Below are 27,874 nucleotides of genomic sequence, written 5' to 3'. Positions count from 1 at the left end.
GGTTACCCTCAGGGGTCTCCTCTCGGGCTCGTCTGAGGTGCCGAGGGGTGTCGTAGCTGCCTTTCCCTTCTCACTGTCACCAGACTCCAGCAGACACTCTCCCAGGCCCTAATTGTTGCGTCCTCTAGTGTTCCCTTATGGCCTTGTGCTTTTCACACAGATTGCAGCCCCATCCACAGCCGCACACTGCTGCTGGCCAACACCTCAGCACAGCCACCAGACAGCACAGCCACCAGACAGCACAGCAAGGCGTTCAGGGATGCGTCTGCACTCCTGATGGCTCAAGTCCATAGGCAGCACCGTCGGCTGTAGGGATCCGACTCGGGCAGCACGAGCTGTGAAGCGGGACGTAGGCTGAACCGCTAATCCAAGGATGTACTATGCAGGCCTTTCACCTCTCAGGGCTCCACACCAGTTCACCAAGATTTGCGGGGGCCCGGAGTCTTCAGTCCAGCCAGCCGATGCCGCGGCAGCGCTCCCAGGAGACCTGAGTTCACCTTGCACACTCACAGCTGTCTAGCCACAGCTAGGATTCCTCACAGGCCCCCTCGGTCATCGGATGAGTCCTAAAAGGGACTACTAGGCTAAGGCTCCCCAAATCGGGTCCTACACAGCTCAGGGGCTCCGCTCCAGTCCACCCGGTCTCCCAGCAGCCCCAAGCCCACTCCAGCAAGCCCCCGAGATCCCAGGGACAGCCGCCAATCCCCTGTGCAAGATCTCGCTGCCCCGCAGTCTCTGCAGCCACCGGGTCTCACCGCTCCTCTGTTGGCACCGGCCCAGACCCTCCGACACGGAGCCTCGTCATCACCGGAGCTCCGGATCTCTCATCAGGGCTCACAAAGGCTCATCGGAGCCCACAGCCAGCATTCAAATGGGCCCCGCTCCACTTCTCCGCTCTGCGGTAGCCCCAAGACATTCCAAGCCCCGTCTCTTGTCTGTCGGCAAAAGCTATGTTGCCATTTTGATATCAGCAGGTCGGCTGCACTGGTGTGCGGTTTCCAAGCACGCTGATGCCCCCAAGCAGCAGAAAGATTCTCAATCCCCTCCTGGGCGTTTCCGATCCACAAATCCGTCCCGGGTTGAGTTTCGGGACCCCGTCTGCCGCCAGGCTGACAGGATGGTTACGGGCCAGTGTGGAGTTACAGGCTCACACAACCGTCCTGTTCAGCTGCCAAGCCACACCCCCACTCTGCCAATGACCTATATTGGAGATGTTCGGTGTTGACAGGGTGCTACAGAGATACTCTTGGCATCTTGCGCACCTTTTCTCTCTTCTACTGCTCCTTCTACACTTCTAGCAGAACCCAATGTTCAATATTGATTCCTATATAGACAGGGTCACATTGGGATGGCTGAATGGCACCCAAAGAGACTTCCATGCAGAGGATATTGAGGAGAATGAAATCAGGGAGGCCATAATGCAACTACAATCCGACTTAATAATATATATGATATACATGGTATTGCACCGTTACAACGCAACTTTTACAACGCACTACCATTACATCGCAACTTTTACAACGCAAATACCATTACAATGCATGCCATTACAACGCATGTCATTACATAGCAGATACTATTACAACGCATGCCATTACATCGTAAGTATAGGTAAGTATATTATTTTTATTTAATTTTATTTTACATTATTTTATTAATTTAATTAATATTAAAAATAAAATAAAATATTAATATATTAAATTAAGTCATTTTGGGGTATTTTTAGGTTTTAGGGCTGGGTTTGGTTTTTGGGATACAGGGGTATTTTTAGGTTTTAGGGCTGGGTTTGGTTTTTGGGTTACAGGGGTATTTTTAGGTTTTAGGGCTGGGTTTTTGGGGTACAGGAGTATTTTTAGGTTTTAGGGCTGGGTTTGGTTTTTGGGGTACAGGGGTATTTTTAGGTTTTAGGGCTGGGTTTGGTTTTTGGGGTACAGGGATATTTTTAGGTTTTAGGGCTGGGTTTGGTTTTTGGGGTACAGGGATATTTTTAGGTTTTAGGGCTGGGTTTGGTTTTTGGGGTACAGGGGTATTTTTAGGTTTTAGGGCTGGGTTTGGTTTTTGGGGTACAGGGGTATTTTTAGGTTTTAGGGCTGGGTTTGGTTTATGAGGTACAGGGGTATTTTGAGGTTTTAGGGCTGGGTTTGGTTTTTGGGGTACAGGGATATTTTTAGGTTTTAGGGCTGGGTTTGGTTTTTGGGGTACAGGGGTATTTTTAGGTTTTAGGGCTGGGTTTGGTTTTTGGGGTACAGGGGTATTTTTAGGTTTTAGGGCTGGGTTTGGTTTATGAGGTACAGGGGTATTTTGAGGTTTTAGGGCTGGGTTTGGTTTTTGGGGTACAGGGGTATTTTTAGGTTTTAGGGCTGGGTTTGGTTTTTGGGGTACAGGGGTATTTTTAGGTTTTAGGGCTAGGTTTGGTTTTAGGGGTATAGGGGTATTTTTAGGTTAGGGCTGGGTTTTTGGGGTACAGGGGTATTTTTAGGTTTTAGGGCTGGGTTTGGTTTTTGGGGTACAGGGGTATTTTTAGGTTTTAGGGCTGGGTTTGGTTTTTGGGGTACAGGGGTTTTACGACTTGAAATTAATTAAATAATTAAATTAATTTAATTTAATTAAATTTAATTAAATTAATTACAATATTTACATTAAAAAAATTAATTGAATTATATTTATTAATTTAAATTAACTTTATTACATTTTTAAAAAAAAGATATACTTACCTATACTTACGATGTAATGGCATGCGTTGTAATAGTATCTGCTATGTAATGACATGCGTTGTAATGGCATGCATTGTAATGGTAACTGCGTTGTAAAAACTGCGTTGTAACGGTCTGCGTTGTAAAATAACGTGTCGTAACGTCATAGATCCATGGTATTGCACCGTTACAACGCAACTTTTACAACGCACTACCATTACATCGCAACTTTTACAACGCAAATACCATTACAATGTATGCCATTACAACGCATGTCATTGCATAGCAGATACTATTACAACGCATGCCATTACATCGTAAGTATAGGTAAGTATATTATTTTTATTTTATTTTACATTATTTTATTAATTTAATTAATATTAAAAATAAAATAAAATATTAATATATTTTAAGTAATTTTGGGGTATTTTTAGGTTTTAGGGCTGGGTTTGGTTTTTGGGGTACAAGGGTATTTTTAGGTTTTAGGGCTGGGTTTGGTTTTTGGGGTACAGGGGTATTTTTAGGTTTTAGGGCTGGGTTTGGTTTTTGGGGTACAGGGGTATTTTTAGGTTGTAGGGCTGGGTTTGGTTTTTGGGGTACAGGGGTAGGGGTACAGGGGTATTTTTAGGTTTTAGGGCTGGGTTTGGTTTTTGAGGTACAGGGGTATTTTTAGGGCTGGGTTTGGTTTTTGGGGTACAGGGGTATTTTTAGGTTTTATGGCTGGGTTTGGTTTTTGGGGTATAGGGGTATTTTTAGGTTTTAGGGCTGGGTTTGGTTTTTGGGGTACAGGGGTATTTTTAGGTTTTAGGGCTGGGTTTGGTTTGGTTTTTGGGGTACAGGGGTATTTTTAGGTTTTAGGGCTGGGTTCGGTTTTTGGGGTACAGGGGTATTAGGTTTTAGGGCTAGGTTTGGTTTTTGGGGTACAGGGGTAGTACGACTTAAAATTAATTAAATTAATTAAATTAATTTAATTACATTTATTACACTATTTACATAAAAAAAATTAATTGAATTATATTTATTAATTTAAATTAATTAAATTAACTTTATTACATTTTTAAAAAAAGATATACTTACGATGTAATGGCATGCGTTGTAATAGTATCTGCTATGTAATGACATGCGTTGTAATGGCATGCATTGTAATGGTACCTGCGTTGTAAAAACTGCGTTGTAACGGTCTGCGTTGTAAAATAACGCGTCGTAACGTCATAGATCCATGGTATTGCACCGTTACAACGCAACTTTTACAACGCACTACCATTACATCGCAACTTTTACAACGCAAATACCATTACAATGCATGCCATTACAACGCATGTCATTACATAGCAGATACTATTACAACTCATGCCATTACATCGTAAGTATAGGTAAGTATATTATTTTTATTTAATTTTATTTTACATTATTTTATTAATTTAATTAATATTAAAAATAAAATAAAATATTAATTAAGTAATTTTGGGTTATTTTTAGGTTTTAGGGCTGGGTTTGGTTTTTGGGGTACAGGGGTATTTTTAGGTTTTAGGGCTGGGTTTGGTTTTTGGGGTACAGGGGTATTTTAAGGTTTTAGGGCTAGGTTTGGTTTTTGGGGTACAGGGGTATTACGACTCTAAATTAATTAAATTAATTTAATTTAATTAAATGAATTACAATATTTACATTAAAAAATTAATTGAATTATATTTATTAATTTAAATTAATTAAATTAACTTTATTACATTTTTAAAAAAAGATGTATTTACCTATACTTACGATGTAATGGCATGCGTTGTAATAGTATCTGCTATGTAATGACATGCGTTGTAATGGCATGCATTGTAATGGTACCTGCGTTGTAAAAACTGCGTTGTAACGGTCTGCTTTGTAAAATAACGCGTTGTAACGTCATAGATCCGATATACATACCTATATGCTTTTGAGTTACCCTCCAAGATGGCCGAAATGCTCACTAGTCAAACAATTAACTTGGTTTTGATTGTCTATTTATGTTTTTGTATGTCTTCACGTAACGCAATGTTTAAATATGTGCCAGGAACATTGCTTTCCTACCCGTATTCAAGGCGTGTTGTACGCCGAAATGCACTGGTTTATTAGGCTATACTGACAATAAATATATCAGTGAATTACTGGTTGTCCTCCTCTGTGGAGGCGGACGCACGTATACAAAACGCTCGGTTTATGGAACTGTATTCTTTCAGGGCTCCTCATACCCTGGCGTGCACCAGTACCTTTCATGGGTTCCGGCTTCTAAATTCGAAAATTGTCACTCTCACCCACCCCCCTGCTCCCCCTTAGAATTAACCTAGAGCCGGTTAGTACAACAATGTATTTCTGATCAGGGATCTCATGATCAATGATGAGCCTGGCTGCGGCCAAGTACTCGCTGTCTTGCTGGACCGATGTCCAGCCACCCGGGGCTCTGCAGACCAGTAAGCAGAGCTGCGCACCCTCTGCTTAAATTGGGTCACCGCACGGACCCGAACAAAGCCTCATTACTATCTCGACCCAGTCCAGGGAGAAAAAGGCTGGGGCGATTACAGTTTTCAGCCTCAGACTGGGTCTGGCCCCCTCAAAGGGGTCCGGGTCGTGTTGCCTGGTGCAGCGGGCCCAGCTCCGCAGTACAGCTCTATGGGGCCCGAGATCCCCAGGAGCAGGGGGAAGGGAGGAGCACAGCTCACTCCCAGCCCACCGTGGGCTGGTATTCCGTCTGATATCCCCCCTTGGGTCGCTACTCCCTACAGGGACTCACTGTGGTATAGAGGCCTTTTCCAGCACTAATTCCCTCAGCAAGCTGCCATTATAGTGTTGTGGCCTGGCTCAGCACCAGTTGGTTATTCTGGATCTGAGTACCCTTCCCGATAAAATTTAAATGGGGGTGTAGCTGCTTCCTTAACAGCGGGATGGACCCACATGAGGGAGGATATTGGTGGATTTGGGTCCCGGACTGCTGGAGCCTTACAGATGTGCAGCCATCTTATGCGTCGGCTCTCTGCCTCCCATACCGCCCCCACTACTCCCATGGTGCTCCTAGTGGGTTGAGGCCTTCAGGGCAGACTGAAGGTGGCACATAGGCTCCTGGTGCAAAATGGCGCTACTGTTTTAACTGGCCCCTCCGTAAAAGACAATGAGCTGTGGAGGTAGAATCTGAATAGCAGCTCAAATGCCTGCAATTCGTGTACTCACAAGAAGCTCCTATAGTAACTGAAGACACAGATTGCCTTGGAGGTGCTAGTAGAAAGTGGACAATAGATGTGCTGAAGAAGAACTGCTTTTTAGTGGAGCCTAAACTAGATGAACAGATTTAGCTGCTTGATACCATGCAGACAGGCAGGGATCCCTGCAGGTTCTGGAACTTTCCCTCAAACATGGGAAAATAATCTGCGATTTTAGGCTAAGTTGGGTTTTGTAGAAAAACATAGTGGGATTTATGAAAGTCATACCTTTTCAGACACCCTGGAGTGTCTGCTTTTCAAATATATCTAGGGCTGTTAGATTTCCGTGGTTGCAGGCTGACCCTATGCCAAAATACTCAACTCATACCCTACTTAAAGTTGACTGCATTTAGATGCAGTGTCAAATCTTTTCCCTTCCATAGATAAAGTACGTTCATACCTAGCAGTGTAGTTGGGAGAAGTACGAGAAAGATGAATGGTGTAACATTCCTCATTTACAGGTAACCTAAGACTTGCCTCACAGATAACTAAATTCCATTTGTGATGTACTTCTGTTTCTCCACTTCATTGTTGTGAGTGGTTTTATTTTCTTGACTATGGTATAAAGGTTGTGTTGGAAGGTAGAACCTCACCCACATAATGTGGCATGCTTTATCTGATCCTCCCATCTGGCATTGGAGAAATTCCTTTTGTGTTTTAACTCATTTGTATAGCACACAAGTGCCATAAGCATCAAATACAGTAATGTGTATCACTCCTACCCTGACTATCTTCCTTCTACCTTCACAAGATTCCTGTGAAAACAAGTTTAGCCTAAACTTTGACTTTCTCTTCATTTCTCTGTCTCAATGTAAGCCCTGAATAATATTGTGAAGTTGGCGACTTGAACATTTACTTACTCTTCGCCATGGCAGCCTGCATAGGTGCAGGAGAACCTTCTTTGTTGCTCCTGAGGCACAGTCGCTGTGCTTGGCAGGAGCTCTGTTTAGGTAGAATGTGGCTCCAGACTAGCTAGGTGACTGCTTAAGATGCAGTCGACTATTGCCAAATACCACTAGGATGTTAGAGGATGTGCTGCTGACTCATGTTTCAGACAGTGTGAGCATATCTGCATTTGAAAACTGTGGTAAAAATCCAGGGACAGACTATTCTAAGTTTCCGAACAGCATTTCCAGAAACATCAATGATCTTGAAATTTGGTGGACCAGGTGCTCCATCAAAATGTATCGGCTGTCTTGTGCAACAGTATGTGCACGGCATTGACTGCCAAATGGATTGGGTGAATAGCTAACTTCTTGTACCATGTGCGTGTTGTATGACTTGCAACAAGGGATTGAAGTAGTTGGGTAGGGTTTATCATAACCTCTGTGAAAATGATTGAGGAAGGACGGAAACTTTTTTTAAATTCCTAATGAGGAAGGTTGACCTGCAGAGTTTATTCTGGAGTCCTTCACTGTGTAGACTCAGACTGTATGCATTATCAAGGGAACTCTTGTACATGTAAAGCTTAATGCTCTACTGAGTTCTCTTGCTTGGTAAATACAGTCTGAACAGCAGCTGCCCTTTGTAAATGGTCAAATAATAACTAACCACTATAGCCTTTCCTGTAGCATACATATGAGGAAACGTGGCTGAAAAATGTTTCTCAACAGACTTCATTTTGAACAACCTTCCATGGTCTGCATGGTCCCATGGCAGTGCTGCAGAGTTGACACTGAAATGCAGCATAAGTTACAAAATCGAACAATATCCCTGCGAATGACAGATGGGATGCTGGGTGTTGCCCAAACCGTGAGGTCATTTTCGTAGAATGGAGAGGTATGCATAGTAATGTTATGTCACTGAGAATTGGGGGGGGGGGGTGCTTGTGATTATGTATGTGTGCGTGTGTGTGTGTAATAGGAGCTAAGAGAATGCAGTGCACGTGAGAGCAGAGAACAATGATTTTGGAGGCAGAAAAAAAGCTTCTCATCCTTCCATTAAGAGGATTTAATGTTGCCTGCACATAAGAAAACACATCAAGAACGTTCTTTTTGTTTTGTTTTCTTTTCTTTCAGTGAATATACCGTACATATATGCACACATCCATATATTCCAAAGAATATGTTTTAAAAGGGGCTTTTTACAGTATCTCAGCACTTTCAGTGAGTATGCATACTTGCACTCAAAGCAATGCTTACCATGCTTACCATTTGTTTCCTATACAATATTTATCATTGACCTAGTAAAGGTGGTTGTTAGAAGTCCAGTTTGTTTCCACTAGCTAACCATCTTGTATGTGTATTTATGTTCCCTTATTTTAGAATCAAGATTTCCTCTTGCATATGCCACTTGCTAACAGTGGATCGCAGCAAGAATCTTTAGGAGGTGGGAGAATTACTGTTGGTGCACAGAGTGGCCCATCTTCTTCAGATCTCAATAATTCTACAACACCAGATGTAGCTTGTAACTGCGAAGCATGTAATGAACGAAGGTGAGTCATTTTCCTCAAGAAATATGAGAGTGCAGAAGAAAACATGGTTGTGCAGTGTCAATTCTGATGTGTTTTAAGATAACTTGGCAGTCTAAAAATTGCTTTGTGACTCATCTGGTTTTCATGGTAGCAGTGTTAAGCACAATTATCATTCTCATAGCTCAGGTAGCATTTATTAGTATCATGTCCATGCTTTCTTTATGGTTTACAATGCATTCCCTTGACTGTATTATTTCATGTACCATCTAAAGTATTTATTTATGGAAGACACTTAGCACACCTAACTGTGTGCATTGCTTGTGATTTTTTTTTCATACAATGGTTTACCAAACTGCCCTGAGGGTTAACCACAAACATGTTGTAGACAGTCTTTCTATTCGGGTACAGATGATCTGGTATGACATACACAAGCAATAGCAGTTTTAGCAAAACCCACTGTAAAATGTTGATTTTCTTAGCTGGCTCTGTGATCCCATTACTATATTGACATGAACTTTTGATAATTTTTTATTAATTGGGGCCTCTAAAGGGGGAAGCCTCTGCCAATGTTGCTCCAATGTTTTGTGTGAAATATGATGTAGCTAAGCACTATGGTAAGTTGGAGCCAGACCTGGTTTATCGGTACTGGAGGGGGCAGCAGCAGATATAGATACAGATGAGCTAGTCTTCAACAATGACAGTAGTGGATACTTAACTTTCTGGTCTTTCCTGTGCAAGTACTAAAATAATCCGGTCTCAGTGCCATTATCTAAAGGAGAATTTTTGAACTGGGTGCAACTGATGGTCCTGGATGATAAAGTGATGACGGTCTTCTAAGTACCCTTTGTATTAGCAGAGGTCCGTATTCCTGTCAATGGCCTGGCTGCTTGATACACACCTGTTCTTGATGGGCTCTCCCTTTATTTGTACAAATCATTTGTGAATCTCCAGGTGTGTTGGCGAGGTGTACTCTTAAGGCCTGGTCACAAATAGACTCCTCGGTATGATGCCTCTGGTTTTAAAGCTAAACACATAGGGTCACAGCACTAGAAGCAGACTTTTAGGATGATAGAAATAGGGCGTCCGTGTTTATTTATTTTGTTTTATATTCTTATATAGCGCCTGATTTGACCCCCGAAGGGGTATCTCTGCGCTTGTGCCTCTAGAAGAATATAACTTATGCTGGTCCATGGTCAGAGGAATTATTAGACTCATGATTTGAGTTAATTAAATATTTGTGAATAGATGGGTTTTAAGAGACTTTCGGAAGGTTAAATGGTTGGTGATTTGTCTCGGCATATGAGGCCTCCCTGTCTAGATCTTTTCATTCTGGGTACCTGTATTATCTGCAAATTGCTGGAGCGTAAGGAGCGTCCAGGAACATAGGGTAAGAATTTTTTTGTCAGATACTTAGGGCCAGTACCTGACAGACATTTGTGAATTGTACATAGGATTTTAAATTTAATGCGTTGCCGCACTGGGAGCCAGTGGAGTCTAGTCAACAGAGGGCGGAAGGGAGTCCTAGGTGGGGCATTAAGGACAAGCCTCGCCGCAGTATTTTGGACTATCTGCAATTTGTTAAGAAGTTCTTCATTAGTTGACTAGAGAAGACCCTTGCAATAGTCCAATCTGCTGATGACTAACGCCTGGACTAGTGTCTTCCTATGGCTGTCGGGTAAGTATGGAAAAACCCTTCTCAGCAGTCCAATGACACGAAAACAAGTGCCGGCCACTTGGTTCACATGATCTTTAAGTGTTAGTGCTTGATCTAATAGCACCCCCAAGTTTTTAATGGTCTGTTTAGGGCTGGGGACAGGTCCCAGTTCCAAGGGCCACCACTCTGGGGACCACAATATCGTTGCTTCCCCGAACATAACTTCCGTTTTTCCTACATTACATTGTAGGCAGTTCATAGCTATCCACTCTGATACTGCCCTCATTCCATCTGCAAACGATTTTTTTAGTGCAGGCGTGAAGGTCTTAAAAGGGAACAGAAGTTGGGTGTCGTCAGCATACGACACCGGGGTGAACCCAAAAGATCTTACTAAGTCAGCCAAGGGGGCACATACACATTGAATAATGTGGGGCTTAGGCATGAGCCCTGTGGCACTCCCTTGGTGAGCTTCCTGGAGATGGATATGTGGGAGCCCAACCTGACTTCTTGAGAGCGGCCTGAGAGAGAACTCTCCATCCAGGACAGGGCCACACCCCCCAGTCCCACCTCCCTCAGACGACCGAGAAGCACCTCGTGTGACACCGTATCGAAAGCAGCGGATAGATCCAACAGCACCAGAATCATAGACCCCCCTCCGTCCAGCGTCATCCTGATGTTGTCGGTCACTGTTAGGAGGGCTGATTCGGTGCTGTGATTGGGCCTGAACCCAGATTGTGAATAGTCCAGGCCCCCCGTTGCTTCGATATGTTTGGATAGGTGGGTGTTCACGTGCTTCTCAGTCATCTTACCGATGTATGGCAGGAGGGAGATGGGCCGGAGATTCGAAAGATCTGTCCATGGGAATGCCGCTTTTTTCCTTATTGGGTTCACCACCGCTTTCTTCCATTCCATGGGGACCTGTCCTTCTCTAAGGAAGATGTTTATCACAGACTGAGTAGGAGGTCCTAAGAGGGAGATCAGAGGGGCAACCATTTTAGCAGGAAGGAAGTCATTGGGGGATCCAGATTTTATATGGCTGATAAGAAGGGGGAGATCTATGTCACAGATTGCCGGGAAGGATAATAATTGGTTTTCGTTTCGTGTGGATGAATTAGGTGGGAGCGGGTTCTTGTTCCCAGCACTACTAGAGGCCATTATTTTATCATAGATAAGATTTATTTTGTTTTCAAAGAACACTGAGATCTCATCACAGAGGGTCTCAGAAAATTCATCGGGGCTCTCACAGGCTATAGGTTTTACAAAGCTCTGTAATATTTTAAACAACTCCCTTGGGCAGTTACCCGCCTCCGTGAGTTGTTGGGTGAGACTGTTCTTTCTAGCCTGTTTTATATTTTTATAGTAGGTTAATTGAGTCTCTTGAAATATTTTCTTATTCTCCTCAGTTTTCAGTTTCCTCCATACCTTTTCCGCCCGTCTGCATTTCTGCTTCTCTATTCTAAGTTCCTGTGTATACCAGGTTTCTTGCTTCGAGGGGGGTATTGTTTATGTAATTTTAGTGGGGCCAGAGTGTCAATGGCTTGTTTAAGTGAGTCATTAAATCTAGCTAATGCTGAATCCTCATCTGTGAAGGTCGGTTGTTTCCAAACTTCCAACAGCTTCTCCACCGATACTTTATGCTACTGTCGACGCCAAATTTGCGGGAGTGGCGCTTTCTTTAATGATTTTATCGGGCCTATTAAGGTGAACTCTATCAGAAAGTGATCTGACCATTGGATTTCTCGAACAGGTGAGCATTTTACTTTAGTACAGTTAGAAAAAAGTAAATCTAGGGTGTGGCCACCTATATGGGTAGCACCGCTATTCTGTAATTTTAGCCCCAGAGTGGAGAGATCCGCGAGCAGTGAGACTGTTTCAGGGTGTACAAGATTGTCCATATGAACATTAAAATCGCCTAGGAGGATGGAGTCCTCCTTGGAGTTAAAATAGGGGGCTAGTAACTCTAAAAGAGAGAGGGCAAAGTCCGGATTGGATCCTGGCGGACGGTAAACTAAAGCACCTTTCCAGGAGGTGTGGCCTACAGAAGCAATTTTAAAAACCATTATTTCAAGTTGTGGACTATACATTTGTTCTAGTATTGTGACCTTAAGTACATCTTTATATATAATGGCTAGGCCACCACCTATCTTATTAGCTTGATCTAAATGTAAGAACTTGTAGCCTAATGGGACCCCTAGTGTTATAGCTGTAACCGTGTGGGGTTTCATCCAAGTTTCGGTTAGGAAACCGATATCAGGCTGTATGGTATGGACTAAATCCCATATCTGATGTTGATGCTTTGGTAAAGAACGAACATTTAAGAGAAAGCTCCTCAGTCCATCTAAAGGTATGATTATGGGTAAGATTTCCTTCGTAGTCGCCCTAGCTAGAGATGATTGAAAGCAGCATTTAATGCATGAAAAACAACCCTCAAGACATTGCCAGGGTATTTTTGTACAGCTTTCTCCAAAAGGTTTTAAGTCTAGTAGAGATTGAGAGGAATACTTAATTATGCTGATACCTGTGATAGCGGGGTCCGAAGGGATAGAGCCCATTTCCCCTATGCCCACGTCCTGTCACGGACGGGCGCAGACGGGCAGCTCTTAGGCTGGTCTTTGGCTGCACGCGATCGCTGCACGCTCGGAAAGGGGCGAGAGCTAAATAGCCCCAGAAGTTGGAGCACTAGAGCGCTAACCGCTCCTAGTGCTACCGGATGTGCCTTGCTCACACCTGACCGCCCTCCGCTCAACGGTGCTAGTCACCCTGTCGGGGCGGGCAGGAAGGAAGTAAAGCCTCAGCAAAGTAAAAGTAGACAAAGAAAGCTGCTGCTCACCCTCCTAGTGATCAGGTAGGGAAGCGGCTGTATGGCGATTTAAATGCCAATACTTGTAGTGTAATGTAATTCTCAGCAGGCACAATAAGCAATGAGCAGTTTAAAACACCAAATATATCACAATTTTAAATTTAAAATGTCTTAAATCGCAACTCGCCATGGAGAGCAAAATATAGCCAACCTTCCTCGGCAAGCGGGTCGGGGACACTGCCACCGTCACCTTCCCGCAGCGTCTCTAGGCTGGTGCTCCGCCTAAATAGCCCCAGAAGTTGAAGCACTAGAGCGCTAACCGCTCCTAGTGCTACCGGAAGTGCCTTGCTCACACCTGACTGCCCTCCGCTCAACGGTGCTAGTCACCCTGTCGGACCGGGGCGGGCAGGAAGGAAGTAGAGCCTCAGCCAAGTAAAAGTAGACAAAGAAAGCTGCTGCTCACCCTCCTAGTGATCAGGTAGGGAAGCGGCTGTATGGCGATTTTAAATGCCAATATTGGTAGTGTAATGTAATTCTCCGCAAGCACAATAAGCAATGAGCAGTTTAAAACACCAAATATATCACGATTTAAAATTTAAAATGTCTTAAAGTTTCTGTTTTGCCTGTTTGTATTATTTTTAGTAGATAGGGACAGGGTAGGTTGCCCCGGTAGGCAGAATCTGGACTTTTAGTCCATGCAAATGGGGGTAGGGTTCTCCAGGGAGGGGTTTAAGGGGGTGTGAGGGAGCACGGGGTGGGGATCATAGCAGTTAAAACAAAACAATTCTCATTCACCTTTTAGCTTGGTTTGTGCATGGTTATCGTGCTTGGTTTGATGTCTGCATTTGGGGAGACCTGGCATACTTGAGGTTCCGCTGTTTAAACTGCCATGAGAACTCTTCAGTGCTTATCCTGAAATGTCAAAGTTCTCCGGGTGAAAAGTTGGAGGGCAAAAATGTTACAATATCTCAAAGATTCCCCTGCTCAAATAATCATCTTACAGGAGACACATCTCTTGAAAGAGGAAATAAGTGGGATCTTTAGAAAGGTCAAATGGGTGGAACACTCTGTCGGCTCCAACCAGAGCGCTAACAACAGGGGGTTGCCATCTTGTTAAAAAAGCAAGCAAATGCCCAGCTCTTAAACTCGATGATAGACCCAGGTGGCAGGTGGGTCATCATCAAATTATCTGTTAAAGGTTCTCTATTAACAGTGGTAGGCTATTACGTTCCTAACCAAGATGACCCCTCCATCTTGAAAACTAGTTTTGCAAATATGTTGGAATTTCCAGAACAAATTATTCTTGCTGGCAACTTTAACATAGTCCTGAATCCTCAGTTGGACAAGGCCCCAGCAGCAGGGCAAATGTGTTGTCTACATCTAGGACATATCTTCAAATGACGATGAGGCAGAACAGACTGAGCGACATTTGGGGAGAAAGGTCGGGCTCCCAGTTAAGCGACTCGTTCTCTAACCATAAATATAAACATAAATCAAGGATCAATTATATCCTGGTCAGTCATGATTTGAGGGACAAAACGAAGGATAAAGGTTATCGGACTCCTCATCTATCTAACCATGTGGTGGTATGGATAGATCTACCTTGAGCAAAGAACAACCAAGTGTGATTGTTCACTACTTTTGGACGAATCAGAAACCCCATATACTTATCCCAGGAGACAGAGTCCTTCTTAAACATAAATATCAGGTCGGCTGAGATCTCAGTAGTGTGGGATTACGGGAAGGCCTATCTTAGAGGCCTTGTAACAAGTAGTATGTCTTACAAGAACAGGCAATATTGAGAGGAGGTGGCGTGTGCTGTGTGTGAAATGAAGGCTGTAGAGCTGAGCCTGAATGGGCGATTGACGCAGCAAAACGTCAGGAACATCTGTAGAAACTGGCAACCCTGAAAGATCAGTTGGAGAGTACTATCCAGACGAGGATTTCTAAAAGATGGGAGGCTAGTAAGCTTGCCCATTTTGAATATGGGGAGGGGGAGGGGGGCAACAAACTCCTGGGCATGGAAAGCCAAGAATGACAGGGTACGAAATGTCATAAAGCAAATTGATATTGAACACAATAATACATCGGTAGTCACTGACGAAGAGATTGGAGGAGCCTTTTTTGTTTTTTTCCAAGATCTATATGATGAAGACAATGTGGCGGATAGCAAATGTGCTCGGGAGTGGCTGAGTGGGATTAAGCTCACCTCTTTAAACTCCTCCCTACAAGAAAATCTGGAGCTTGAGATATCCTAGCAGGAGGTCAGGAAAGCTATCTCCGCTTGCAAAGGTGGTAAGGCCGCAGGGTCCGATGGGCGCTCAGCGGAATTATAAAGATTCTTGGGAGAGGCAATAATTCCAACCATGACAACTTTATTCAACAAGATATTAGTTGAAGGTGCTAGATCTCCTGCCTCGTGGGGAGAAGCCACTATAACATGAATTTTAAAGGTAGGGAAGTCTCCGGTGAACTGTGGGTCATATAGACCCATTCCCTCTTAAACACAGACTATAAAGTTTTCACAAGGATTTTGGAAGATAGATTGGGAGGGGGCGGGGTGGATTATTGCATTCAGACCAAAAGGGTTTTTTGAGAGGCAGGAATCTTTTGGATCTTACTTATGATTTTATTGGAGCCTTTGATCTCGCTTTCCACTTCTCATTACCCCTGGCAGCATTGACACTAGATGCCACTAAGGCCTTCGATAGGGTAAACTGGATTTATCGCTCAGCAGTGTTGGAAAAGTTAAACTTTGGGGCGAAGTTCTGCCGAGTTATCCAGCTCATATATAGTGACCCATCAGCAAGACTTTTAGTCAATGGTAAATTGACTAACCCTTTTAAGATCACTATGGGAACCAGACAGGGCTGCCACCTCTCCTCTCTCTTATTCGAGGTGTCCATCGAGCCCTTTGCTCAGCGTCTCAGGGAGGAGATGGATATCACACCATTTTAGTTTTGAGCATGGGAGTGGAAGGTAGCCCTGTATGCGGACGACGTCCTGATTCTTACAACTGATCTAGAGTCGTCTTTTCCTCATGTTATCAGTTAGCACAAGACTTTGGCCAGGTGTCTAGTTACGAGGTAAACCCGCAAAAAAATGACATGCCATGGAATCTGCCAGAGTGTCGACACCAGACCAAAGGCGATATAAGATATTTGGGGATTAGGATTGACCACAACATAGACAACATTTCGGGGACTAATCTTGCAAACGTTTTCAGGGAGTGTCAGAAACTCATGAAATCGTGGACCCGTCTCCCATTGACTATTCTGGGCATAATCAACCTAATTAAAATGGCAATTCTGCCAAAAATCACTTTTCTTTTTAATTCTATTCCTATATATTTTGACAAGCAGGCCGTTGATAAACTGCAGCAATCAATCCATTTATTTGTCTGGGCTTACAAAGCCACGAGAATATCCTGAGAGGTTGTTAAGATGCAGGGGGGAGAAAGTGAGCCTTACACTCCTGGATCTCCAGTACTATGCCTAGGCCTTCCAGTTAACACACTCAAGAATGCTGCTGAAATCCCCAGACCTATCAGAGAGGGGGTTGGTCATGTTTACGGCCATGCTGGAAGGAGTGGGGTTGTCACGAGAGGGGTTTCTTTTTAAATATGGAGACAAGAAGTTTTTTTAGGTCAGGCTGAAAGTCCTATTGGGCCAGAATTAAGCAATGCATTGGCTTAAATTATTTTTCAAGCTTGGCTCCTTTGTGGGACTTTCCGGGGCCGGGGGCTCCGGACTGCCTGAAAGATAAATTGGCAGCCCTGCTTAAAACAGCTGGTCTTGCGTGTGGGGTGATTTAGCTGCTGAGGGTTCACTTTTGTCCTGGGGTCAGATGCTTAATAAATCAAAGTACTCCAACATCTTCTTGTCATTTCATTTATTCATTCATTCGTTACATCACACAAGAGAAATTCGAATCTTGAATTGCTTCTTGTGCCTCAGATATGCTAATCCAAGCCTTTTTCTGGGCATGAATGATTAAATATAATGACAAGAAGATGTTGGAGTACTTTGATTTATTAAGCATCTGAAAACATGGAAATCAATAATAACTACTAACCCAAAGCTGTGCGCCTGAGCAAATCGTAAACACGTTCCGATTGTTCGTTGGTCTGTATGCATGCGTGAAACAGGGCGGAACATGTACCCGGGCTGCTCCCGAAAACATTGGATGTAGCAATAACGTTTGACAAATATAAGGAGTACAATGGTGTGCACACAGCGCTCGACAAATCTGAAAAATGGTACTAGTCCTGCAGGTCTAGTACTTTAAAAAAACTCCTCGACCTAACAGTAACCTACTTGTTGTGATATACGAAGACTATTATGTCTTAATTCTAATATGATTGTAGGAAGAGTTCTCCAGGATTAAAACTATTATTTTTCTAAAACTATTGTACCTACTCTTGGCCCAGTAGATTGTGTTTCTGACCGCCTTCCTTGTCAGAAGGCAATCATATCTGTTTTTTTTTTTGTGCGGCATGGGAACAGTGCCTATGCCAGTTTTGACATAAGGATCAGACAGTCAGTGGGACCTCTGCGACAATGACCGGCTGTATTACTCAACCTCATAAACCCAGTATTTCAGGTACTTGTTGAATTTCAGCATGTCACAGAGATGAACAGTCAGCTGCTGACTTGTCTAAAGACCTCCCCTGTGGAAAATTGCTTTTGGTGGTAATTGGTTAAGTTCCAAGGATCATAATCCTTATGTTACTAGTCCCTCTTAACTGATTGAGACATTCGTTAATATTTATTAATACCGCTCTTTAGTTGATTGTGCATGACTAGCTAAGTGATTGCTCAGTGAGTTAACTACCTGCTGCTAGGATATGCTGTGATTGGCTGATCACAAGATCTTCCATTATTTTGAGGTAAGAAAATAACCATTACATTTGGAAATCGTAATACAATATACTCTTATTAATGTCGGAACTGCATTATGAAGCTCTGTGGAAAAATGTAGTCTCACAAAGGTGTAGTAAACTTGAGCAATGTCTAATGTTTACTATGAGTACTGGGAAATAAAGTACAAGCTGCACCAAAATAAAAAGGTGATTAGGCTAGATTTCTTCAGTGGCTGGAAATGTCTGTACCCCCTATTAAGTCAAGGTTACTCGCCATAAAATGTACCAGAGACTCTAAATTTGGTCACTGTAGATGGACCATGAAACTGTGAAAAATATCTCCTTTAATAGATTTATATTTCTGAAGGATATGGCCTTCCTTCTTAACCATTTAATAGGTTGCTAATGACTTCCGATTGTTTATTTGTACGAAGCTTATAGTTCGAGAAGGAATGGACCATGGTTACTTCACTAATTCTCCGTCAGAATGACTAGGTTAATTATATTTTTTGGATCACGTTTTTCTTTACCTATGCTATCTAGTTCTGTGGATATATCCTTACAAGTGAGTAGTATTCTTGTGACTTAAATATTAAGGTGTGCTCTAACTTAACTGAGAAAGACCTGTTCTGGAAGTGTTACAGTGGCCTTTTTTTTGTTGATACGAGGCCCTATTTCATCACAGTTGTTTGATAGATTTATTATAATATTCTTCAATTAGTTCTTTGCATTCCATTAATAAGAATTTCCTCTAAGTGGGAAAATATAGCACCACCGAGCAGCTTTTTCTGGTATATTGTACTGCATTAAAAGATTTACTTCACATCTTGTAAACTTCTAGTGTTATTTGTATCTCTACCATTTTTACTTTTGAAATGTACATTTCTATTTCATGTTTTTTTTCCAGAGAAATTTCAGCAGAGACTGAACGAGAATCTCATCAGCTTCAGAATTACTGGTCCGAAGTAAGATACATGGTCCGCTGTATATATCGACAAGCTGGCACTCCACTTGCAGATGACCAGGACCAATCCTTGGTGCCAGATAAAGACGGAATGAAAGATTTGGTTGATAGGTGCATGTTTACTCATTGGTTTTGTGTGCAGGATTTTCCCATGTCCTTATTTTATGTATCATCCTTTAATGTTATGGAATTTCTATCTTCAATAATCATAGGTTTTTCGATATGAAGTGCCCATTAAAAATATATAATGACATCTTGTAGTATGAAATTGATCAAAACTGTGATGTGCTGTTTGCTCATAAGTAATTTAATTGTTGAAATATCATGTAGCTTATTAGCCATCTACCTATTTAAGAATTGTAGAGTTTCATCAGTTGTTTATTTCTGTAGTATGAGCCTATACTAGAACTGTTATTTATCATCTAACCCACTACAAAAACATTCTGTTTAAATGTCTTTTTTAAATGTTGACAGTAGATGGTATTGGTGCAATTCCGGAGAACTTTGACCGTACAGTAAATGCCATCTTCACATATTTTGTTGTGCTTCCGGAAAGATACTCTTCATCGTAAACAATTTGATATTGTTTTGTAACATGAAGCTTTTCTGGATTGACATGTCCATAATTCCGCCATCTAGTAGTTGGAAATTTCAACTTTGAAACGTGTTTTATCTGGTTGCATACTTTGACTAATATTGTTACCATTTTATTGCTCCCTTCCGTCTTTTCCAAGTCTAAAGTGGAAAGATTTGTCTGAAGAGTCTTTCATTGACCCTGGGTACATCTGTCTAAATTGGATATTTTTTCCAATGAAGTCTTTCTTTTATTGATTTTTATGATGCTAATTAGTGGATATATATAAATAGATTAACAACATGGCATAACAAGTTTGCAGAAAATATAGTGCAAAGTACAGTTTTGCGATGTACATCATAACGGGTCTGTTTCTACCGCTATACGAATTGTATCAAATAAGATCGGGAAAAATATGAAAGCTGAAACCTCTCTCTTCTCCTCACTTCTGCTGACCTTTTATCTTAGGCTCGTGTTTACAATCTCAATCCGCACGTTACCTTTTCCAGTGCCTTCAGGACCTCTAGTAGAGATCTGCAAAACTTTCCGCATAGTTCTCGGCATCTACCTCTCTCTCAGGTGTAACTGCCTTAAACAGTGTTGCTTGCACCTCTTGCTTCAAGTCATCCATTCTCTTAAGGATATGGAAAAGAAACACCTTATCCTCATAAGCATTACTACTTTTGACTTTAGATTAAAGATGGAAACGACCAGGCACTACCCACATTTCTGTCATCTCTGGGTTGTCTTCAGCTTGGGCACATGAAGCAGTTTTCTTCTGGCTCATACAAAGTTCTAAGGGTCCTACTTTGTGTTGCGTCTCGGTCTTGCAGCCTGCCATTTCCTCAGATGCCCCTTCAAGTACAATAATGCTCGTATTCATTTGATGCATGGAATTTTTTACATAAAACTGAATCTGCCGTTTTTGGTAAGGTTCGTAAGCTTACCCTCTCCCCACCCTGCCGCCCCACCTCCTCTCCCCGCCCCTTTCTGACTCTTCACCACCGTAGGGAAGAAACCTCTAAACAAAAAAACTTGTCTTCCTTTGCCTCCTTTCTATATTTCTTGGGGGCATTGAAACATTGAAACTAAGACAGCTGCAGCCCTCTCAGGAACTCAGTGGGGATGCCTCAGAGCAGTCTCATACAGATACCCATCTGTTACCTTCAGTAAGCATGCCTCACCTCACACCCGCTGCTGATGCCTGCTTCTCATCAACCCCATCAATCCCATCGATTCCTTAAATGGCTTTTATGCCCATTCACTGAGGTCCATGGTGGTCTAGTATTTTGTTGAAACTTGCAAGCATGTTAACTGTTATTTTTTAATTATTTTTATGTGCAGGCTTTGCGAGAGAGATCCTTACCAGCTGTACCAGCGGTTGGAGCAGCAAGCAAGGGAGTATGTCTTGGAAATGAAGGTTCGTTTGCTCAGGCATCTGTCTTTTGGAACAAAAGTAACTTCATCCGTGCCAGGACCACCACAAGCACATCAGTTCATCTCATTGCTTCTTGAAGAATATACAGCACTTTGTCAAGCAGCACGCACAATCAGCACTTTCCTTTTCACTCTGGTGAGTCCACATAACGAATAGATAATAAATAGAAACCATTATGTAAGAAAGTTTCTCCTTTTTGCATGGTTGCCCCCACTTTTTGCCAACCTGTTGATGTACTTTGAGTGTGCCCTGGGTTCTTTCCAACCAGGTACCCAGGGCCTATATTCTTTCTCTAAAACTACATTGATACAAAACCCAATTGGCACTCTTTGGGCCCCATGTATGTCCCTTGTAACTGGTACCAAGGGCATGGGTACCAAGGGCACTGTGGCCAGGGAAGGCCCCTAAAGGCTGCATCACTTATCGTGAAACCCTTAGGGGCCCTGTACTCTTACACACCCACACTGCCATTAAAGGCTGCGTGTTTTGGTGCAGAACAAATTAGTGTCGACAAAGCACACATCCCTGTGTGCCATGTCTACAACACACTGCCCGGGCATAGATATGCCACCCTTCTAGCTGGGTGCACTATACGAGTGGTGATATTACAGGTACCCCTAAAGGGTCTAAGCCAATTCTTAGACATTGTAAGTGCAGTAATGCAATGAAGAGTATATGGTACTAGGAGTTTATCATTACAAACTCCACAAACCATATTGGCTTTACTGACATTGGGAAGTTTGGTATCAATCTTCTCAGCACATTAAACCCATACTGATGCCAGTGTGGGATTTAATGAAAAATTGTATTGTAATTACATTTACATAGCGCTAAGTACCCCATACGAGGCGTCAAAACACTTTTTCGGCGAGTAGCATGCTACTCCGGAACCCATAAAAAATTAGTGTTGAGTTAGTATAGGGAAATATGACAGCAATTTGAGTGGTGGATATTAATCCGTTATCTGGATTGAGAAGGATAGAAGAGGGACAAAGGTTTGATATATCTATCAATATCACGTGTTACCCCTTCACAGAGTAGCACACTGCTCCGGAACCCATAAAGGATTAGTGGTGAATTAGTATAGTGATATATGAAATTTGAGAAGTTGACATGTTAGTTTGTTATTACGATTGAAAAGTATAGTAGGCAGATAGAGTGAAGGCTTTAGACTTTTTTGTTTTGTTTTCTTTTTTTTTTGGAGGTCAAAGCAGTAGTGGGAGGGTTGAGATGAGTAGAAAGGGATGTGGAGGGGAAGAGTCGGAGGGAAGAGTTTAGAAAGACCTGTTTTAGGGGTCAGTATAGTAAACGAGGTGTCAGGTGGTGCAGTGTGGAGGAGAGTCTAGAAATGGCTATTTTGGGGATCATAGTAGTGGTATGGGGTTTGTGACGAAAGAGTGGAGGTAGTGGATATAGTGATAGAGGTATAGGGTGAGAAATAAGCCAGTGCATTGGAACGAGTAGTAGAAAGAGATCTGAGATGAGTCTGAGAGTTGAGGTAGAAGATATATTGAGATAGGTATAGGGTGAAAATAGGGTAGTGCATTCGATATGCTGAATTAGAAAAAAAAGTAATAAATATATAGATCCGTAAGTACATGGAAAGTTTATAGATGCATAAAGGAAGTAAGTATATGTAGATTAAAGACATTGATAGAGGTATAGGATGAGAAATAGGGTAGTGCATATAATATATATATTTGTTTTGTAAGAATGTAATAAATATATAGATCCAAGCACATGCAAAGTATATAGATGCATAAAGGAAGTATGTATAATTAGATTAAAGATGCATTCGATAAACTCTGTTTTTTTGTGAACATTTTTCTATTCGATTTTGCGTGTTAACACTATGCAAACATTTCAAGCCCAAACACAGAGTCAAGCATTTTATCATTATATCATAGACACATTCTATTACGCCAAAATCAGTATACAGTTGTATCACCTTCGGGAGGGGACTTTGTGTAATGAGTTGAGAGTTCCTAGTCTTCTTCTGAATCCTTACTGCTATCATCTTGGTCTGGTGTTGGCTCACAAGTATTCCCCCTATACATGTTCCACGCCCCCCACAGCTTGGTCCATTTTATGGGGCCCCCCCTGCCACTGAGCACCGCTCTTTCTGCTATTATGGCAGCGTCCATGTCCCTTCACCATGCTGTTAGAGTAGGTTTTTCTGCTCTGCCCCACCTCTGTGCTATATTCCTCTTGGCTACCATCATTCCCATTGTAGCCCGGCTCTGCCCTGCACACATGAGGTCATTTGGTTCCCAGATATTTAGCAGGCAGCGTCTGGGCTCAGGTAGCATTGTGACTCCCTCAGATTGCGACATCGTCCTTAGCACTTGTGTCCAGTATTCTGCTATTTTGGGACTGTCCCATATGGTGTGTAAATGTTCCTTCCTCCCCGCACCCTCTCAAACAGTAGGGGTGAGCTATATGTCCTATTTTATGTAGGGTGTGCCTCGTATAGTAGGAGGGGTGGAGGATGCGTAATTGTACAAGTCTAAGGCGTGAGGGAATGCCTATCTCCTTCGGGGACGCTAATGCTTCTTGCCATTCCGAGTCATCACTCTCACCAACATCATTAGACCATCTGTCCCTTAGTGTTCCCAGCAGATCGGGCAGATTATTCACTAGTTTACGATAAGTTAGGGAGGTCGCCTTTTTGGGCATGTAGTCTGTTAACAGTCTGTCCTCCAGAGGGGATGCTTCTGGGAGTTCTAAGTCAGGTGGGAGGGCTGTTGTCAGAGCATGTCGAATTTGGTTATACCGAAACGGTTCAGAGGGGGCTAAGTCATATTGCTGTCATAGCAGATCGAAGGGAAGCACTCCCCCTTTTTGCCACAAGTCTCCAATCGTAGAGATCCCTATCTCATCCCAGCGATCGAAACCTTTGCTGTGTCTAAGCTTTCCTAGTTGCTTTGTGTCCCAGAGCTGTGTGAGCACCCCCTGCCATCCCTGCTTTGCCTGAGCTATGTGCCATATCCTAAGTGTATGACGCAGCGGTCCCAATTTTTTCATTGACAGTTTTGTATCATAGAGGGGAGCCAGCAGGTCAGCCATGCCTAACTGTTCTCTGTCTGCCTTTAGTGCCGGGTCCGATTGCGGAAGATGCACCCACTGGTTAATAACTTTCATCTGTGCTGCCCAATAATAAAGCTGCTCATCTGGGAGCGCTATCCCTCGTCGTACCAGCTGCGCACCAGCTTAGCTTGTGCTATACGTGGCGGTTTATTGCCCCATAGCAGATTGGATACTTGTGCTGCAATTACTTTAAAATATGCAGGTTTTACTGGGTAAGGTGTATTTTCCAATATATATAAAAACGAGGCAGAGCCATCATTTTAAAGAGTGCTGCTTTCCCCAGCAAGGTTAGCGGTAGAGTTTGCCAGTGCCGGATATCGCGCCTAAGACGTTCCAGCGGCGGTTGGAGATTCCTATTATAATAGTCTTCTGCATCAGCTGTAATATGAACCCCTAAGTATTTAAACGTACTAGCCGCTATTTTCAACGGGCAATTGTCGAAGATGTGGAGGAGGGCCGTGGAGTACATACATGGTGGATTTAGACCAGTTTAGGGTGTACCATGAAGCCCGCCCATCGGCCGTGCAGACATCCAAAAGACTGATTATGGAACGCCTAGGGGAAGTGAGGTATAACAGGATGTCATCGGCGTAAAGGGAGATCTTATCTTCCCAGGTATCTGACCATCTGAAGCTGTGTATCGTTTGCTCCCATCGTATCCAGGCCACCAAAGGTTCTAGCACTAGAGCGAATAATAGCGGTGACAACGGGCAATCTTGACGTGTGCCTCGTGCCAATGGGAACTCTTCAGAGATGTGGCCATTAACGGTGACATGTGCCATGGGTTTCGTATAAAGCAATCGGACCCAGGCACAAAATTTGGGGCAGATTCCCAAATGTCGCAGCACTGCAAAAAGGAAGGGCCAGTGGACCATATCAAATGCCATGTGTGCATCTAGTGAAAGTATCACTGCCGGTTCTTGTACATATTCCGCCCGAGCAAGGCCTCCATGCAGTCTTCTTAGATTAAGTGCTGTGTTTCTACCAGGCATAAAACCCGACTGGTCTTGATGGATGAGCTTAGATAGGTGTGGCATGAGTCTCGCCGCCAACCACTTGAGGATTTTGACCTCTGCATTTATGAGGGAGATGGGTCGGTATGAGGTGCATTGGTCTGCCGGCTTGCCAGGTTTAAGGATGGCTATTATGGTTGCCGTTTGTCTGGCAGGAGTTCTCCTACTTTTAAGCTTTCTGCAAACATGCATGCACGGCGTTAGCGAGCCTGCCATGTTTTTATAACATTCGATCGGTATGCCATTTGGTCCTACCGCCTTGCCCGATTGTAACGCCCTAATGGCCGTGTGTACCTCTTCCTCCGAGATGTCTTTCTCCAGGTCTTGTGCCTCTTCCAGGGTTAATTTGGGCATGGCTAGATCCCTTACACAAGTCAACGCTTCTTCTTCTGAAATCGTCGAGTTTGAGGAGTAGATTGTGCGGAAGTGTTGTGCCATCAAGTTAACTATCGTGTGTGGGTCCGTCGTGCTGTGCCCTTCTGCTGTGCTAAGCTGCGCTACCCATCTGTCCCCTCTATCCCTTTTATCCAACCATGCCAGCAACTTTCCTGCCTTATCGCCAATGCCATATATTGTGTGTCGCGTGTGTGCTAATTGTTGTCTGGTCAGTTCCGTCAGGTGTTCCTTGTGACGTCTCTGTGCTAGGCGCAAACTGTGGGGGGGGGTCGGGTCATTAGCGTGTCGGGCCTCAGCCACAGCCAGGTCCGCCTCCAGAGTTTGTAATTCTAGCTGTTTCTCACTTTTAGTATTGATTATGGAGGATATGGCATGTCCCCTGAGGACTGTCTTATATGCCTCCCATAAGGTGACATAGGAAGTCACCAACCCCTCATTCTCCTGAAAGTAGTGTTTTGTCATCTTCTTTAGTGCCTTCCTAAACTCAGGGATTTTAAGGTAACCAGGGCTTATTGGAAAAGTCCGGCGCCTTTTGTGTTGATGGTGCGTGTAACTGAGAAGCATCGGGGAATGGTCTGAGATGCCCTGTGGTCTACTCTCTATATTGTAGATATTGGAAAGGCTACCCAGGGAGCCTAGAAAGTAATCTATTCTAGTAAGGCTGTTATGGACGCTAGAGTAATATGTGTATTGTCGCTCTGTAGGGTGGTATTTCCTCCAAACATCGATCAGCCCCATCGCTACAAAGAAGCTCCCGAGGCGGGACGCCCCCGGCACATCCACCCTCGGAGGGATTCTATCCATGGAATTGTCATCCACCGAGTTAAAGTCTCCACCAATGAGTAGCTCCCCTGCCGGAAGCCCAAGTAGGAACGCGCTTAAGTCAGGGAGGGCCACTGCTTGCAATGCTGGTGGTATGTATACGGAAACAATATTTCGATGTTTTCCTTCCCATTGCGTATGTATGGCAGCGAATCTCCCTGCTCCATCATATTTAACTTCTTTTAAAATTAGTGGAAAGGGCGTGGCCAAGATGGCGGTGTGAGCAGACGTGCCTCGTCGAGCTCCCGCCGTCGGCCGCCGATTTATCGCATCTAACGCATCTCTCCTGGCCCCGGGTGCTGCCACGGGGTGCCCAGATCTGGCGTTGTTACACCGGTGTTCCCGAGGGGAGCTGTGACGGCCCTGCGGCGCTTGGATTCGGCCGTCTCAGGTCGGGCTGGACGCGGCCTACGGGCGCAGGGAGAACGAAATCGAGGCCACAAGGGGCGGAGCCAGGCGTCCGACGCTGCAGCGGCCCAGGCGGGCAGGGCAGGTCCGACCCGCGCGGTTGGGCGCGAGGCCTCCCGCGTTTTTTCAGCGGAGGCTTCTGCGGACCTGCCGACTCCTCCTAGAGGGATAGCTGGACCTGCGGCTGGACCAATGGTGAGTGGAGGCCAAGTGTACGGCAACTGCCCTCGTGGTCGACGGGGCCCCACGGGTGGGGAGAATAGAGGGGGGCGGAGGATCCCCTGCATCGCTTCCACGATTGACTGTGGTCAAGGGGCACCTGGGAAGACTCGACCCTCGCATCGGTGGGCACTGCATGGGGCGCCGTTAGCTGAGCCCCCCCGATCCCGGCCTACTTCAGCGGGCCGCCATCTTGTGGGACCGGTGGCGCGCCCCATGCTCCCTGAGCCACCTCTCGGACCTACGCAACACCCCTGCGGCCTCGCTCCTGCTATATAGCGCGCTCCAGACTCGAGGTGTCCCCGGGAGAGTACGGAGAGGCAAAGAGACGGCCCAGCGTTGGGGACATCCGTGCGTGCAGTGCTTTGTCTGGCCGGGGAGTGACTGGCTGCCTCGTGATCTCCGGAGGCTGGCGGGTGAGAGGCCGCCATCTTGTGCATGGTCCGTGGAGGCCTGTTCTGGAGTGCTTGCCTTATCTGGGAGCCCCTGGAGGCCGGAGCGAGGGGCTCGAGCGGACATTGCGGGAGACCGCTGGGACTGATCGCTACACCGATTCTGTCCGGGGCCTAGTGCTGGGAACGGTAACGCATCGTTGCCGCGGTCTGGCCTGCGCCGTCTTGATCTGCTCCTGGGCCCTAGGGCATGGCTGCTGGTAGGGTGCGCAAAGACGGGAGCATTAAAGACTTACTCGCTCCCGCCACTATGGAAAAGAAAACCGACCTTCAAAATGCTGGACCCCAGGCGGTGCCCACTAAGCAGGTGGCTGGCTCGCCAGGCAGCCATTCCCACAGTACAGACGAGCCTGTCACTAGATCTTTCTTGGAGTCTCTGTTCGGCGGATTGAGAGAGGACCTCCAGCTCCTTAAGGCGGAACTAAAGGACGAGATTAGGGAACTGCGGCGAGACACAGACGCCAATGGGGAACGGGTGGCGGACCTCGAAACAAAGAGTGATAGCCGAGACGTTGAAATGGAGGCCCTCCAGCAAGAAATCATCCGCATCCACGACCAACAGGTCGACCTGCAAACGCACGTCGAGGACTTGGAGAACCGTTCTCGGAGACACAATATTCGAATCCGGGGAGTGAAGCATACTCCGGACACAGCGGACCTCTTTAAGTTCACGACGGACCTCTTCAACCATATTCTGGGCCGACCGGCGGACTCAGTTCTCATCCTGGACAGGGCACACCGGACAGGACCACCCAGGGCCGCCGGTGCCCTGCCAGCGGACTTTCGCACCAAGGAGGAGATACTGACCAAGGCGAGACGGCTAGACTGCGAGACACACTGCTGCACCGTAAAGAAGTGCCAG

General features: G+C 44.5%; 1 protein-coding gene across 3 annotated transcripts in view; it reads left to right on the top strand.

The window, feature by feature from the left end:
• FAM193A (family with sequence similarity 193 member A) overlaps positions 1-27,874 on the top strand; it is a 577,965-nt gene that overhangs the window by 123,240 nt on the left and 426,851 nt on the right. For all 3 annotated transcript variants that reach the window (XM_086964186.1, XM_086964185.1, XM_086964184.1), the window contains exons 4-6: positions 8,176-8,345; positions 18,547-18,714; positions 20,522-20,750. In XM_086964186.1, the coding sequence (XP_086820312.1) occupies positions 8,176-8,345; positions 18,547-18,714; positions 20,522-20,750 (567 nt within the window). The remainder of the gene's footprint in view (positions 1-8,175; positions 8,346-18,546; positions 18,715-20,521; positions 20,751-27,874) is intronic.

The sequence above is a fragment of the Lissotriton vulgaris genome, chromosome 3_2 (genome assembly GCF_964263255.1).
Source record: "Lissotriton vulgaris chromosome 3_2, aLisVul1.2, whole genome shotgun sequence".
NCBI classification, from domain to species: domain Eukaryota; kingdom Metazoa; phylum Chordata; class Amphibia; order Caudata; family Salamandridae; genus Lissotriton; species Lissotriton vulgaris.
This window is presented reverse-complemented; position numbering and strand designations above follow the sequence as displayed.